This window comes from Dermacentor andersoni, chromosome 8 (genome assembly GCF_023375885.2).
Source record: "Dermacentor andersoni chromosome 8, qqDerAnde1_hic_scaffold, whole genome shotgun sequence".
NCBI classification, from domain to species: domain Eukaryota; kingdom Metazoa; phylum Arthropoda; class Arachnida; order Ixodida; family Ixodidae; genus Dermacentor; species Dermacentor andersoni.
Window position 1 is genome coordinate 133,638,809 of NC_092821.1, and position 18,048 is coordinate 133,656,856.

Sequence of the window (18,048 nt, forward strand, 5' to 3'; positions counted from 1 at the left end):
ACTTCGACTTAATGCCACCTTGTTTAAGACAACTGCCTCTCTTACGTGATCGGCATTCTCGTTTCGGGCATCGGTGCTGACAATCCCACGGAGCAGGAAATTAGAGATGAGGCATCAAGGTGATTGACAGGTCTAGAAACGAGTGGATGCTGCGACCGAATATCGTTGTTCTTAGTCGGAATTGATGTGCATGCTTGGCAGTCTCGGCTGTTGCCTCGATCGAATTCATCCAGGGTCATTTTGGCAAGGCGTTGCAAAGGTGTGAAACGCGGCAGGCCGGTGACGACCTTCATGGCTTCGTGGTTCAGAGATTCGAGTTTTTTTTTCGATGCTTTTGTGTAAGACTGTGGAAATCATAGGATCGCACCGCTCATGAGATTAGTAGAGTAGTAACGAGACTGAGGAGAGTCCGCTCCTCACTGCCCCCGCTTTTGGACGCGATGTGGTGGATTAGGTAGAGTATCTGACGCCAGGTCAGAGTGATGTTGCGAATTCATGCTGCTGCATCAACACCTGTGTCGATGTGGAGGCCTAGAACTCGAACACTGCTTTGTGAGATTCCCCGCTCATCTTAACCGGCGCGGAAAAAAAAAACACATACCACATTATTTGCTAATATTTTATTGCGGAGTGGTTATAATTGAAGAGTGAATTTCATCTCTCTTCAGTGAGTAAAATACCACTCAGCAAGCGGGAGTTGAGTATCGACTTCGCCTGCAGAATTGCTCTTTCCATGATATAGACATGATTTTCATGATCTGGACGATGCCCGTTGCTGTGTTGTCCTTACGAACACTTCCTGCGCAGCAATCGACAAGCAGCCCGTGATGTGTACCATGGGCGATAGGCCTATCATGACTCCGGTGTTCCCGCCGGACGCGCTGTGCGACTTCCTCTTCTTCGACTCGCTGTACAAGGGAGGCCACAACCTGCTCCCCGACAAGGCGACCTACAGCACCAGCCTCTACACTTTCCTCTTCAACCACCGCTCTTACCGACGTACAACCCTTGGTGTTGGCTTCGCATTCGAGTGAGCGGCCGGAGCCATTTTTAGTGTCCCCAGGCGCTTACAAGTGTTCCAGATTGTCCCGATGCATTTCAGTGCCCCAATTAGTGTTAATATTTAGTGACAGCATTTCTAGCATTCCTCAATTTTTGGTGTTCCCTTAATTTTACCTTCCCCATGTTTGCTTTCAGTTCACCGCGCATGCTTCCATGATTGACACGTCGCCTAGTTTGCAACGACCTTCTTATGGAATTGCCTGTTACGAAGTGATCGCCACAAACTAGCACCTCCGGCCTCGCTGCGTCAAAATTCGCATGCTTCTATCTGCGCCAGCCGCAAAACCGCGTCGTCTCGCTCTTAGGGACTTTGCGCCCTCACATTGGTGTTCCATTATTTTCGGCAGGCTGAAAACGTCAGTGTATACGTTACCTCCTTCTTCCTCGTTTTACTGCCACCAGACATGGAGCACCCTACAACTACGCAGAAAGCCATCTCATTAAAAAAAAAACAATTACATTCCACTCTGTGAAAGTGGATGACCAGTGAAGCTATCTAACACATGACACAGAGGTGACACAAAATTTTGAACAAAGGTGCGAATGCATTTATTGTCTTTATCGGGGGTCATCGTGATGATAGGCATACGCACACACTTTCTCGTATCACCCCTGTTACTATTATAATAAATTCCAACATATTCACGTATAGTCCGGACTCCCGAGGAGTAACGTGCCTACGAAGAGCGACGGCAGGAACAGAGACGAGAATGCAATCGTCGCCGGCGGGTGTCAAAAACCATCGATGGAGATCGTGCAGAAAACGTCAAGCGCCTACGAGACGTCGCTCTTCCTAGGCGCGCTGCTCCTAGGGAGTACGGACTATACGATTCCTCCCCATTAGGACGACAAGAGAGACGGGAAATTAAAGAATTGAGAACGGCAACTTGTGCTTCCGTTCTTTTTTATGCATGTACGTACGCGTGGACGATGGGACCGCCGCCCCGAGGAGGCGGAGGATAGCAGACACGCCTGAAATTTCGGCGGTACCTCCACCAGGGGAGAGTGGAAGGAAAGGAAACTGGATACGCAAGCGCTTGAAAAACCGACAAAGAGAGGGCGGTGCGAACGCAGACATGGCCGACCTAGTTCGGCCTTTCGGGATCCGATCGTAGCATCAGTCCTTACCCTTGTGTCTGGGACCTCTTTGGGCCTGCAGGAGTGACAAGGGTATTTGAAGGACGCGTTACAGGTCCCGGAGCCCTCCACGTGGAGTCCACAGGGGTATATGCACCATTGCGTTTGGACCCTGTGTGCACTAAACTCGTGGTTTTCCATGTCGAACCACATTTTTTGTTGACGCAGAACAATAAATGCCCGGAACCCTAGCCTTAAACAGCCTTGCTGTAAAAATGTGAGCACGACGTCGGCTGGCACCTTCACTACACCTTCAATGGTGGTCAGTCAGAGTTAGGCGATTTATTGCAATGGCGGATTGCTGTCCCACGATTCCATTGCTGTAACGCGAGTACACCCTATGCATAGCCGACGAGACCACGTCAGTGTCCCTTGAATAAAGATGCTACACGCCTCATTGAGGACAAGGAACAATAGACCTTTCCCCGAGCAGAATGCAACTAGCGTTATAACTGGTGAACTCCACTGATAATGGATACGATGCCTTTCAGTCTTAAGGTTTTTTTTCTATCTTTTCTTTACTGCAGCTATTTGGCGACGGCGGAGGACGCTCTGAAGGTTATGAACCCCAGTCCACTTGCACCCTTCTGGGAACACGGCATTTTCCACGTCGGTATCCTCGACACACCCGCGACGGCTGTTCGAAACCAGACGAAAGCGGCCATCGCCACACTTAAGGTACAGTTTCACGTATCGCACATTTGGAGAGAAATGACACGAAATGTCATCGGAAAAATCAATAAAGTGTAAGAATCGACGCTTCTGGATCCATCGCCGTTAACTAGCTGCGGGTCAGTGGAACGGGTGCAGTAACCAATACGATTCACTGAGAAATGTTTGTTGCCAAAATAAAAAGAAAGGATATGCGAGTGCCACGTAGCTGGACAGAACCGAGGTGACGTCGTTTCTCGTCGATTGGATCAAGTCACACTATCTTTCTTGAATTTCACCTAATTACGTAATTAGGTATTGTTAAGTAAGAACGTTCTCAAATATAATCACAGCGAAATTGTGAAGTAGGAAATTGCAGACCGTCATGCAAAATTCCCGATCCAGTTTTCTGCTGTTTTATGCATGTTCACAATAACCTTTTTCCCGGTGTATATATATATATATATATACCATGAGAAGCCAACAAACAGACACCAAGAACAAGACAGGGAAATTACTTGTACGTTCTCCCATCCACCTTGTTTCTGGGAGAACGGCGCCGCGGTAGCTCAATCGGTAGAGCATCGCAAGCGTAATGGGCAGACGTGGGATCAATCCCCGCCTTCGGCAAGTTGTTTTTTCATCTACTTTCATTTCCAATAATTTATCATTCCTTTCTGTTAGTAAGTACAAGTAACTTCCCCTGTGTAATCCTTGGTGTCTGTTGGCTTATTATGCTATGATTAATGAATATCGGGCCCCCCGGTTAAACCCATTTCTTCTCGTTCATGTATGTATGTTCAACGACGTCCAGTTTTTTCTCGCTTTGACACTCCTAATGCTAAAGCATTAAAAACGGGTTTTTGCATTCTACCATGAAAGCAGTCAGACTCGGAAATAATAGCCAGTGTCTAAGTTCTTCGCTATCCGCTGTCGTTGTTTTGCGGTATGCCTGCTAAGAGTTGTTGTAGATCGACTTTACCCATTCTTTTTTTTTTTTTTTTGCCACGCAGGCGATGAACCGGCTGCTTGACACTCAGAGAGCGCAGGGCAACTTTTCAATCACGGCGCTGGCTATGCCGCAACCGGATCTGGGATGGAGTTTGGCTTTTGCCGCGGATTGCAGGTCAGTTTGAAGCGCGCATTAGCACACTTGTGGTTGTATGGCGTGTGCTTGGTCAACTGCCGTCACTAACACCTCCAGTTTTAAGGGTTAAGATGAAATCGTTGATGAAGACAGGTGGACTTTTCTTTGTTGTGGCAAGTTAACGTGATTTTAGCTGCGATAGACGACACGAAATGTAAATCCGATGAAATAATACTCTGATAACCATCGCTATCAAGCTTTCGTGTCAACATTTTGGTTCCCACCGTCTGGTCAGAATGAACACACAGTTTTCAACTATGAGTTGCCTCATCGTTGGTGTATTTTCACCTCGCTGTCATGTGCTATACAATGCCTTAAGGGTAAAGGTGTTAACCATGGGACAAACCACCATCTTTAATGGTGCGATAACGCGTACCCATCCGCTGTAATGTTTTCAAGTACCGTGTAATGAGCCCACCTTGAATGTTGGGGATGTACGATTAATACGAATTTCGAATACGGATTCGAATAGTCATTGTAATTCCATTCCCATTCGATTCCAGGATTCACTGTTTCAAGTAACACTTCCGGAACGCTTCGGAGAGAACTCCAAATTGCAAATTATGGTCTTTTATGAGTTATTGCGCTTCAGTGAAGCTGTGATTGCTGCGTATAAGCATAAGCTGAAGAGCATTTATTCACATAGAGCAGTCAACTTCTTGCTCAATATCTTTCAATGAAGATGCCTCATCTATAGGCCTCCTGCAAAAAGCAAAAAATCGTTTTCTCAATTTAGACAAAGCAAAACAATATGCGGAGAATCTCATTGCTTTTGAATTGTTTTAAAGAGATCTGCCGTGACGTACCAGCGGGATTTTCTGTTTTAACTACTGCAACACTACACGCGTCTGGTGCCTTGGTGCCGTTGTGTCTCATTAATGTCATCGCGATGGTGCTCCAGGTACGAACATCTGTCAATTGTTTGACATTTATAAGCTCTTCAATTGATTAGAGGTCCGGTTATAAACGGTAGTACCTGTTTGAAATTATGCATCTAAGCCCTCTGTTTCTTTTTTTTTTTTTGCCAAAAGGGAACCAAAAGCTCTTTAATTTAATATTGCTCGGAAGTGAGAAAATATTCATTGTACCAGTCTACATTAAGAGGGAGCCTTAGCTCGGGTGCTCGTATCTAAATACATGTCAAAGGAGAATTCGTTTTTCTCGGCAACCACTTCACCAAATTTCGGGAGGGTTGTTCCATAGAAAAGGAAAACTTAAAATATAGTGACTGTTGGTTTCGAATTTCGGAGTTAGGTCGTCAACTTTTTATTAAAAATTGGGAAAAATCGAAAATTTTCAGCACACGAAACTATCATGTTTACAACTCTGTAACTCAGCAATGAAAAATGATATCACAATTATGTAAATTCAATATGTTAGTACATCTAAAGCGGACAAAATTGATATGTTACATATGAATCTAAAAAAATTCAGTAATACGGAAATATAGCTTTTTCAGAACCCTCCCACACAACGTAACGAACTCACGTAAGATATAAATTGACATATTGAATTTGTCCGCTTTGAACTATCTAATGAGTGCCGTTTACAGAACCGCGATATCTTTCTTGATGTAGAGTTATTAATTTTGTAAACTTCGTGCTTCTATCTTTTGCAAACTTTCGTATTTCTGAAAACCAGTTTAACCAAATTCAGGCCCTAAATCGAAATTCCGCTGCGAACAGTCACTGGAATTTAACTTTCTTTCTCAAATCCAACAAAGTTAATTAAAATCGGTCCGGGGGTTATCTCGGAAAAACGTTTTTTTCTTGCGTTTTAGATGTATCTGAATAGGCCGCGTCGGAGTTCTGCCCGAGCTAAAGCTTCCTCTTAGGAAGTCGTTATTGTTGAATGTCGGCATTCTATGCGACTGGGAAATTTCGATATCCAAACCCAGCCCGAGGCGATAGAAAATAAGGTAATTCGGGTAGGGAATTTCCAAATTGAAAAGCACATCGCGCTGCTTGGGTTCGTCTCTCGACTCGCGTTCGAGGATGCATCTTGGACTAAGTTATCTTCCTTATTGTTTGTTTTCATCCGTTATCGCGAAACAGGGACCTCGGTTTCAGTCCGTACCTGTTCATCGCGTTCGGTCACTACCGGTTCGGCGACAACATGGTGCCGCACTGCGCGGTCATGCCTCCAACGCGTCATCCGGACGACACTCCTCCGGATGACATCGCCCGGGACTACAACTTCGACCTGGTTGGCACACGTTTCACTCTACACACGCCTATACGCAGAGTTCATGTGCCTCGCAAACAAGGGCGTCAGCTAGCTCTTTCAGCAAAACTTTGTACCGCGTGCGAATTTTTTCCCCATACATTAAAGCGTAGGAGGCAGTGATACACTGCCTTCGCGCATAGTAAGTGACAATGGTTGCGTTCATAAAGCTGTATCTTGTTGAAAAACGACCAATTTGCATATTCGTGAAGTGGTTTGAAGTGACGAGGACGAAGTTCACCAGCAATCGTGTAGTTCGCATAGTGCGCATTATGGGTGCACCACCGTGCTTGCAAGAGGCGCACACTTATAGCGACCGACTTCACTACAGCAATTTTACAGCGAAGCTTTTAGTGCGACTAGAAGCATTCAAAAAACATCGTGTCAGTTTTCTTAGTTTTGTGAAAAACAGATACTCGATCATGAAGTCTATATTTTTGAGAAGGTGTGGGTAATGTGGGCAATACGCAGCGAAATCTTGAAATGCGTGCGCATGCGCAAAGGATCTGAAGCGCCACGAGTGTGTTCTTCACGATTGACGCACCGTGTAGAATGCAACGTGACATAACTACAAATGTCACCAAGGTCAAAGTAAAAAAATAACTGACCGCTATGGCGAATCTGTGTGCGATGTTCAATGCGTTCGGATCAAACACAGCTCATGCAAAAAACAAAAAAACAAAAAAAAGATTCTTACCAAGTGCCACAAATGCAACGCGGCCATTAACCTATACGTTTTCCAATGTACCGAGATAACTCTGCGTTAAATTTTTATATTTAATGGAAATTATGGCCATCCCAAGAGCAATGTGTTGCAACATTTGAACGCTTCTGACACAATTAGGAGCGTTGCAGATAATCCTCGAATTCTCGTTTTTTTTTCTTTTTTCGTGCATTATATGACCTTATCCCAGTGTCCCCCAGGGAACTAAACGAGGCACCTTGTTTATGCTTAGCCAATGTAAGGGTCAGGTTCCGAGTGGTGTTTAGGAAATGTTAAAAAAAAAATGTGTGGGTTAATTGCGGCTTTTGCAAAACATTGCCTGTGCGAGCACTTCGGAGCGTTAGGTTTGCGTCTTACGAGCGGTGAAGAATTTAGCACGTTGCCCACAATTAGAAAACTGGAGGTAAACCGAAGGTGATTCTCTGCGCGAAGTAAAAGTGCCTGTGATTGAAATGCAGCTTCTGCAAGAAAAATCACTTGAGTTTTCGAAAGTGCAATACAGCTGCCTAGAGCTATGCTGGCCAATCTCCCCAGGTGACTCTAGGTTGCACCAGGATTATGTTTCGTGGTAATGGGGGTCATGTTAAGTCAAATGGGTGGCGAAACTTTCCCATTCCTGGTCTAATTAGAAGGGCTGCATATATTACCGAACCCTCTTTCGCTATATTTACGCATCTTATACCGGGCGTCCCAGCTAACTTTTGCCAGAGTTTGAAAATATGCGAATGCCACGTAGCTGGACAGAACCAAGGTAATGTCATTTGCTGTTGCTTGGGAGTGCCCAACTTGTTATTTTTTTAATTCTGCCTAATTAGATAATTAGCCTGAATAAGGAACTTCTGAAATATTATAGTTAGATGAAATATGTCAATGAGGAAATTGCAGAGCGACATGCAAAACTCCCGATACAGCTTTCTGTTGCTCAATACACGCTTCATAACAGTGTTTTTCCGAGCGTGAAAGAAGCCCGCAAATGCAGGCAACATGCACGCAGACTTCAGCTGATTTCAGTTGTCTCATCAATTCTGGTGGACCGGTTGCATTCGATGTCGTTTGAAATGCTGCCGTTGCAACGCCGCTCACTCGTAATTATCGAGTGCATATACCTAGTATTAGAACGAAAAAGTGCGTCAAAATACTTAATTCACTAATTCAATAAATAAATAAATAAATACAAGGAGATCAACAAAAACAAAATAAATAAATTGTGGTGAAGAATGCCTGGCGCTGCAGCCACATCGCCAGTCGTCCGGGAGGCGCGAGCTCGAGATTGGCTGAGCTGCTCTGGTTGAAACACGCTGCCCGCTGCTCTCTTGTACTGTATTCATATTAGATTCTAGTGGAGATGCTGCTGTTTTCCCCCAGCCTGGAATTACGCACCCGAACTCTGCCATCCGTCATGCCTGACGAGCCCAGACCTATACCCCCCCCGGTTACTCCTGCCATCGTATGTGCCGGTGCCCAGCGTCAGCGGGATCCTGATATCTTCAGCGGCATCGATGAGAAAGACGTTGAAGATTGGCTGGACGCGTATGAACACGCCAGCAACACCAACAAATGGGACGATCCCCTCAAGCTCAGCAACGCGACCTTCTATTTATCTGGCGTCGCCAAGCTGTGGTTCAAAAACAACGAAGCCGATCTCCGCACGTGGGCTAGCTTCAAAACCAGCATCGCAGAAGATTTCGGCCGCCCTGGCGTGCGCCAATTTCGCGCTGAACAACGCCTACGAAGCCAATCCCAGCAAACTGGTGAAACGTTCACCACCTACATAGAGGACATCGTCTACCTCTGCCGCCGTGTCAACCCGACGAGGGCAGAGGCTGACAAGATACGCCACATCATGACGAACATTCCCGACGATGCCTTTCATATGCTGCTGACCAAAAACACAGGCAGTGTTTCTCGGGTCATTGAGCTTTGCCAAAGTTTTGACGAGCTCTGCAGACAGCGTCTTCTCACGCGGCGACCCCTGCGTCCGACGAAACCCTCGCGAGCATGACCGCGGCTCCTGAGATGGACTCCCTGCTTTGCCAGATAAAAGAGTTCGTCCGTGCTGAGGTCACTCGTCAGCTTTCGCTGCTGACCTTCCCCTTTGCCGGCCAACCTTCGCCAGATCGTCCACGAGCAAGTTTGCGCAGCTCTCCCTTCTACCCGCGAGACTCCGCCTGTGCCGACTCCCGTTGCTTTTCCCGAGGTGACTGCACCTCTCACCTATGCCGAGGCTCTCGCGCGGCCACCACCTCCGACCTTTGCGCCATCCCCATCAGTCGTGCCACTGCGTCCAGCTCCTCACTTCGTTCAGCCGCGGTACATACACAGCAGTGGGCAATGGCGTACTCCTGACAACCGGCGAATATGTTTTGCCTGTGGTCTATCTGGTCACGTTGCGCGATTGTGTCGTCGCCGCGCAACGGCCTACCGCCGTAGCTTCGACGCCGCAACATACGTTTCCCCGTACCCGACATCCTCCGCGACTCAAAACCCTGGCCACATGTCTTCCTACACGGACCACCGCCCTTTTGCTGACTGCCGTTCGCCATCGCCTCGACGCCGCTCGCTTTCACCGATGCGTCGTTGTCCTTCTGCGCCGGAACGGGAAAACTAATCGTCCCAGTTCCAGAGGAGAGAACTGCGTCTCCCACGAGCAGACCAAGGCTCTCCCTTCTCCGACTAATGTTATTGATGTATATGTGGACGGCGTCGCTGCACTCGCCCTCGTTGACGCTGGTGCTGCAGTTTCAGTTAGTACTGCCAAACGTTGTGGTCGGTCAGAGAAGTTATGACGCCACTGTCAAACGTGTCACTTCGTACTGACAGCGCAGACCGGATCACGCCTGCAGCTGCGTGTACTGCTCGCGTTGTGACCGACGGCCTCCTCTACATCGTCGAATTTTCGGTGCTGTGTTCTTGTTCCCACGATCTTATTTTGGGCTAGGACTTCCTTTCCGCTAATAAGGCCGTCATCGACTGTTCTCCTGCTGAAGGGGAATTTCAAACGCTGTGTCATGCCCGACTCCTTGACGCTCGTGAACCTGAAGATAAAAGTATTAGTTTCCGAAGATTTACAATTCCACCGCACGCGTCTGCCTTTTCCACAGTGTCATGCATCATTGTTGCTGATGCCAGCGCACTTTTTACGCCATCTGCAATTTTCGCTCGTCGCAAATGTTCCCCGCTGCCTTTCGCTCTTTTGTACGTTAATGCCGGCGTCAGCAAACTGCTCGTCGCCAACCGATTGCCCTGTCCTCTCACTTTCCTACATGGGAAGTGCGTTGGCCGTTCCCAATGTGTCGACCCTCCTGCCATCATTGACACGCCAACTGGTTCCATCGCCACTCATGAGGTCGCCGGAATGACCTGTAACCCCGCACAGGAGCCGACTTCGTCCGATGTTTTACATAGCTCCATCGCCGGCACGTTGACTGTTTCGCAACGCTCCCAGCTTCTCGACAAGTTCCGCTCGTCTTTCGACTGCCAGCATGTTCCCTTGGGCCGCTAGTCAACTGCTTGTCGTCGCATTGACACGGGTACCAGTGCGCCACTGCGACAAAAACCATATCTTGTACCCGCGACAGAGCGCCGTCTTATCGACGACCAAGTTGCTGACATGCTCAAGCGCGGCGTCATTCAGCCTTCGCATAGCCCCTGGGAATCTCCCGTTGTTCTTGTTAAGAAGGATGGATCGATTCGATTATGTGTCGATTACCGTCGTCTTAACGAAATAACACGTAAAGATGTTTACCCTCTTCCGAGAATTGACAACGCCCTTGACTGTCCCCAATGCGCGGAGTTCTTCTCTTCTATCGACTTACGGAGCGGCTGTTGGCAAGTCCCCATGGCACCCGAAGACCAACCTTAAACGGCCTTTGTAACACCAGATGGCCTATATGAATTTTGTGTCATGCCTTTCGGACTTTGCAATGCCCCCCTGTAACATTTTAACGTATGATGGACAAGCTTTTGCGTGGTCTCAAGTGAAAAACGTGCCTGTGCTACTTAGATGATGTGGTCATTTTTTCGCTCGATTATCCCACCCATCTCTGTAGGCTGGAAGAAATGTCACTTCGCGCAAGTCAGCTCACCATCCTTGGCCATGTAGTATCTAAACACGGTATTCATCCTAACGCCGCCAAGCTCCGTGCAGTTGCTGATTTTCCCAAACCTTCCTCCGTAAAAGAACTTCGCAGCTTCCTTGGCCTGTGTTCCTCCTTTCGCCGCTTAATTCGGAATTTTGCGTCCATCACCGATCGCTTGAATCAGCTTCTACAGAGCGACTTGAACGATTACGGCTCGTCTTCCGCTTGTGACGATGCCTTCCAAAAGTTGCGCCGTCTACAGCCCTCGCTGCCTATACTGCGCCACTTCGACCCGACAGCTCCGACCGAAGTACACAAGCGGTGTTGGACTCGGCGCTGTGCTCGCGCAGCGCAAATCTGGATTTGACGAGTACGTCGTTGCATACGCAATCCGCAGCCTCACCAAAGCCGAGAATAATTATTCCGTTACGGAGAAGCAATGTTTGGCCATAATCTGGGCACTTGGTAAACTTAACCTACCTCTATGGCCGCCCCTTGGACGTGATTACACACCACCATGCACATTCTTGGCTGTCCATGTTGAAGGACCCCTCAGGTCGATTAGCTCGCGGGGCTTTGCGGTTGCAAGATTTCAACGTGCGCGTTGTCTACAGGTCTGGCCGCCGCCACACCGATGCCGACGCGCTTTCCCGTTCGCCCGTGTCAACCGAAAGCGATGCCTGCCTCTCTGCCGTTGACCAAGTACTTTCGTTCCCAGCAGGCTGCGACATGGCTTCGGAGCAACGCAAGGGTGCCTGATTAGTACTTATCCGCTTCCTTTCAAACCCGTCGACTTTTCCTTCACCTTCTCGAGCTTTGCGCCGTCAAGCATCTCACTTCGAAATTCGGGATGGACTTCTCTATCACCGGAATTACATCTCTGACGTCCGCAAGTGGTTGCTGGTCATACCTCGACATTTTCGCGGGGAAATATGTTCTGCCTTCCATACTCACCCGCAGTGTGTACATGCGGGTGTCTCCAAGACGTACACCCGCCTTCGCTCTAGGTTTTATTGGCGTGGCATGCACACCTTTGTGTGCAAGTACATTCGGTTGTGCCCTCAGTGCCAACGCCGCAAGGTTTCTGCTCAGCATGTCTCTGGTCCACTCCAGCCAATCCCGTGTCCTGACAGGCCCTTCAATCGCATGGGCATTGACCTGTATGGACCCCTTCCGAGCACGGCTTCCGGAAACTGCTGGATAGTCGTCGCCATCGGCCATTTGCCGGGATACGCAGAAACAGCCGCTCTGCCTGCTGCCACCGCTCGTGATATAGCATCCTTCCTCATGAGAAACATTATTCTCCGTCACGGTTCACCTCGCGAACTTTTGAGTGATAGAGGACGTGTCTTCCACTCCGAAGTCGAAACCCGCTGCTTGCTGAATGTCGCATCATTCATCGCACCACCACCGCCTGCCATCCTCAAACTAATGTTCTGACGGAAAAATTTAACCGCACCCTTGGCGACATGCTCTCAAAATACGTCGCCTCTGATCACACTGATTGGGACCTCATGTTGCTGTTCATCACGTTCGCCTACAACACTGCACCACTGGCGACCACAAACGTCTCCCCATTCTTCCTCTTGTATGACCGCGAACCTTCGACTACCCTCGACACCATTCTTCCGTACAGACCCGACTCATCCGAATCTACGCCCATCTCTGAAGCTGCCCGCCGCGCAGAGGAATACCGTCAGCTCGCGCGTTCCTTTACAGCCGTCGACCAATGGCAACAAAAATGTCGACGTGACAATTACCACCCGCATTGTCACTTTCGTTCGAACTCCCTTGTTTGGCTTTGAGTTCCTTGCGTTCCTGCTGGACTGTCATCCAAGCTTGTTTCCAAATATCAAGGACCCTACCATGATGTCGCGCACACATCACCTGTTAACTATATTGTCGAGCCTGTCACGCCACCTACGGACCAACGCTGCCGTGGTCGGGAAACCGTCCACGTACAACGCCTGAAGCCGTATTACGACCCCATGAGTCTATCTTCACCATGAGTCGCCAGGATGGCTCCTTTTTCTATGGGGGGCGATTGTAGTGAAGAGGAATGCCCGGTGGTGCAGCCACGTCCCCAGTCGTCCGGGAGGCGCGAGCTCAAGATTGGCTGAGCTGCTCTGGTCGAGACACGCAGCCGGCTGCTCTCTTGCACTGTATTCATATCAGAAAATAAATAAATAAATGAATAAAAGCACTTTATTTTCACAGACACAGAAAACGAATACAGAAGTATCTGGATCGACAGCCGAAGAAGACTAGTTTCCGGTGCAGCAAAAAAATAAACAGGCCTAGCTTTAGAGGTAGCGTGAAAACACATTGGCACGATTGAACAATGCGCGGTTTTGGTGGAACATTGTTACAGATCTAAAAATAAAAACAGACCAATTCAGCTACAGGTTCTGGTTCCCGAGAAAAAAGAAACATTTGCAGTTTCGCTTGAACTGTCGTGCTGTTTTAGACCAGAGGGCTTATAACGTATTCCTTTTTTTATTTTTTGAGCCGCAGAGTTCAAATATTCCAACATATGTGTATAAAGAGGTGTACATTATAAACGTAACTTTATAAAAGAATGTGTGTTCTTGATGATTCGTCTACATTGCAGTCGACCGCCGTGTCCAGCCTTCGCAAGCTCTTCTCCCTGGGCGCGCACACTAGAGGCCTCGTGTCAGTGACCATGAAGGGGCGTTGGACAGAGCCTCTGCACCCGGATTTAGTTGACTTCTTTACGCGTTGTTCATCTGACGCAAACATCGAGTCGTTCGGCAGCTACACTGAGGTAAGCGACCGTAACGTATATGGTCCCAAATCTTTGGTTGGCATGCTCGAACTTCTATAGGAAGCACTACACACTCCGGTTTTACGACGTTGTGCTCCGGACACCGGACGAAGCCGGACGCTCGAAAGGGAGGTGTCTCGACTCCTCCTGAACCGTTTAGGTGACGTGGCCTTGGATGGACAGGAGGATTTCGGGGCGTTGGGGGAGTTGTAGATTAGGAAAGCACCAAGAGTGCAGCTTTATAAAGAAAGTAAAATGGGCGCAAGATAGATAAAGGGTATTGTTGGGTGCAATATAAGTCCCAAACGGTGCGAATTTTTTTAGAGCATATTTCGGAGGTTCGATGAACTACAGTTGTGTAATCGATTCCTGAAGCCCGTCCCTAAGCTTGAAATGGTGGCAGCAAGTCAGCGAGACAGCCTTTCTTCGTATGTCGCCTAAAATGAAACTTTCGGTCGGGGATGACTGAGATTTGCCTCTGCATATACATGTAAAGCGAATAACTTTTTTGGCCAAACAATTTCATGACCAATGTGAATGAAACTTGTTGTTTGAAAAGCGAAATCGGCACTCTTTCGACTGCAGGAAGCAGAACATTGACTTAGGACTGGAAATGTTTCACGAAAGAAGCCCAAATGGGTCAAGATTAAAAAACATTAACCACGAAGTTTACAAATCCATAAATCATCACACAAAGACACATAACAAAGTTCTGTCATAGGCATCTGTTAAAACATCTAAAGCGGATAAGTTCTGTGCGTAAGTTTAGGTTACGGGAAAGCTGACAATGCTTAGGAAGGCTTTCCGAAATTTCCACCCACAGATAAGCGGTGTACTTGAAAGCGGTCCAAAATACATCACTTTTCTCCTGTTTAGATGTCTAATGTAGCTGCAGTTTGCAGAATTGTGATGTCATTGTTTATTACATAGTTACAGTATTAAAAACTCGCCTATTTGTCTCATTTCTAATGTTCTAATTTTCAACCGTTTCTTTATAAAACTCTTGACGCCTAAGATAAAAAGTAATCTGTGCTGTGCAGGTGGCAAACTTAAACATTTTATTTAATTGTAACAGACCTCGTCAACTTCGGGGTAGTGGTTGCCCCCCCAAAAATGTGCCTGTGTTGCTTCCTATTTAAATAGGACCTTCGCAGGTAACGCTTTCTCCTTCAATATGGTTCGTACTTACACGGGGGGTGGGGGCGGGTACATACCTTAAAGTTGGGACACACCAAACACGACAGCAGCTGTCACTCTCGCGCCTGTCGCCGTCTCCGCGGTGTTTACTCATCACGTGTTGATGCAGCGACCGACCCGGATGCATACCATACTAAAGATTTGCTTTCGCGCTTTGCTTTCTCAGGTGTGTCCCGGTGGTTTTTCTGGTCTCCAGGCTCGGTTAAATTATTCGGAAAAGCACTACGCCGTTATTACCTACATCGAGAGCATGAATCGCACCTTCGTCTACGACAACGAGAAGGCATTTGCTGCCAAGGTGAAGAACAAACTTTTCTTCTCTAGAAACCCATCACGCGTCTAGCTGCACCGCTTCACACAGGCAGCAGCCACTATAAGCGCTTATTGATTATTAGCGACGATTGGCAGTGGGCCTCTTCGAATATCTGTCGCTGGCACTCCAGCACTGCACGAGGAGGTGCTTTCATCCAATGAGCGTTGCGCATGCAATGTTACGGGCTGGCCTGGGCTGTCCGAGACGGCCAATCGAAGAGGCCCACTGTCCAAATGCCCAGTGTCCCCGGCGACCGTTGTCACATGACTGAAACTGCAGGATTTAGAAACCTCTGCTTTTGCAAACTGCATGAGGTGGGATTGATTGTGGGGCCGGAAACCAGTCATGGACGTTATGTTTTAGGCAGCACCTATTGGCTGAAGGAGCACTGACACATATTTCAAAAGTTGTAGCAACTATACCACACGCGTCTCGAACGTATACGGGCAATGGCTGCAATATGAATTTCACGAAACTACACATATTTAATGTTGATGCTGGAGCAGGTCTTGACGTCGCTGACATCAGCGTGACATCATGACGCATTACGAAATTCACTCCAGTTGTGTAGCAATATTTATCTAGGTATCACAACACCGCTCATCAAAGCAATGAGCATTTTAGCGGGTTCCTACTGGCCGCAAATTGAAAGATCCAGTGCATGACGACGCCGTGATGCATCCACCTCCTGGATCACGACCATCATCATTATCATCAGCCAATTTCATGTGCAACTGCAGCATATTGCATATTGTCTGTAGCCAGCATATTGTGTGTAGTCCTGGACATCGCTTCCCTTTCCTTGGCATCCATTATGTAAAGTAATGGTCAGCCTGTCCTACACATGACATGGCTTGCACAGCTCAATTTACTCGTTTTAATGTCGACCAGCATTTCGGCTACCCCCGTTTGCTCTCTAAGCCACACCGCTGTCTTCGTGTATCTTAACGTTACGCCTAACATTTCTTGTTCCGTCGCCCGTTGCGTGCTCCATGCCTGCTTTTCAACCTTTCCAGTCCCTCTTTCCCGTCCCCCGGGGGAGGGCAGCCAACCAGACGCATTTCTGGTTAACATCCCTGCCTTCTCTCTTCAGTTCCTCCTGCTCCTACTCCTGCCTTCTTTGTCAAGCTCTAAGTTCCACTCCTATATGTTGGTGCCCGTTAAATTAAATGATCACGCACTTTTGATTGTAGATCTTATTGGAGACGAAAACTAGTGTTATAGTGGTTTTTCTTGTAGGGGGGGGGATTCTCATGGTCACCAGTATTTTTTTTTGTAGAATTTAAAATGTTCTGACCTTTGGTTAACGCAAAAAAAAATTACAAGCCGGAAATGTCGTGTTGGTACTCGTGGCACCGAGCACATTGCGCGTGACCGCTTTCCCTTACCTGCTGTGCCCGCCGGCCAAAGTTTTGGAGCCTCATAGGTGCGCCTATTACCGCGTATAAGTGTGAAATGTGTGCAGAATCATTGACGCGAAAATGTTATAAATGCAGTGCACAGCCGTGTAATTCCATTTCCATGACACCCTATTGTGTGTGTATATATATATATATGATAAGAAAGGAAGAAAGGGGGTTAACCGAGGGGCCCGACATTTATTAGTCATAGAATAATAGGCCAAAAAGCACTGACACCAAGGGCAACATTGGGGAAATTAGTTGCGTTTAATAAACGAAATAAAGAAACGATAAATTAATGTGAACGAAAGTGGATGGAAAAACAACTTGCCGCAGGTGGGCAACAATATATATATATATATATATATATATATATATATATATATATATATATATATATATATAGGCCTTGCGCTGCAGGGATCGAGGTGGTGGGTGCGATCGCGGCCGCATTTTGACGGGGGGCGAAATGAAAAAGAGATACATATACCGCTCTTGTACTTGATTTGGGTGCCTCGAAATCGGATCGTGGTTTCGGACACGTAAGACCCCGGAATTTAGTTTCGCTTCTAATGAGCAGGTATACGCTGTGCAATACCCCTTTAGTGAACTGCGATTCATTCTTCCATCACTTTCTTTTTTTCGTGCGCAGTTGTGCCACGCGAAGAGCATAGCGCCCAACGTGACGTTCGGCATCGCCGTCTACGACATAGACTACGACGACTATCATAATATGTGTACGGCCCTGAACAGATACCACCGCAACAGCCGATTGAGGGCGGTGAAGATGGTGGTGGATTCCTTCCGGCGGCAGAACGCGGTTTTTAAAGAGGATGTTTGCGTAAGAAGCGCGGCGCCCTAAAAGCGCCGCCGGCTGCGCTGGTCCTCGACACAGGGCCGATTTCTCGTGGAATGCGGTGAAATATAGTATAGTTCTGGTCGCGCGTACTGTATTCTTCAGAGCAGCCGTTGATGAAGCCGCCCGCCTAACTGACTGTGCGTAACGCGGTCAGTTAGGCGGACCACCCTGGTTCCTTCCCCTTGTACCATTGTACGTATGTAGTAACCTTGCGCAATAAATAATCACTTGTTATCAGCGCTGATGCCTTCGTCTCCTTCTGTCGTCCTGCTTGTTCTTTTGCGCTTTACCTCGAGTGATACGTTACCAACTAGCCCGCCAGTCTGTTCTTTCGTTCGTACACATATCGTACTTTCTCGTCCGTCTCACCTTCCCACGTCACAGAGGGCCCGCGTTGTCCGGACTCGTGGACAGAGAGAGAGAATCATGTTTTATTGACGCCTTAGTAAAGGTTGGTGCGCGCTAGCACCA

The 18,048-nt window shown here is 47.8% G+C and overlaps 1 protein-coding gene across 1 annotated transcript; it reads left to right on the plus strand.

Moving 5' to 3' along the window:
* Positions 1-744: 744 nt before the first annotated feature.
* On the plus strand, positions 745-17,816 carry LOC129383268 (uncharacterized). Its single transcript, XM_055067650.1, has 7 exons — positions 745-1,030; positions 2,727-2,877; positions 3,864-3,976; positions 6,052-6,202; positions 13,635-13,808; positions 15,172-15,303; positions 17,371-17,816. Exons 1-7 carry the CDS (start codon positions 828-830, stop codon positions 17,578-17,580), a joined length of 1,134 nt encoding a protein of 377 aa, XP_054923625.1. The 5' UTR covers positions 745-827; the 3' UTR covers positions 17,581-17,816.
* The last annotated feature ends 232 nt before the right edge of the window (positions 17,817-18,048 follow it).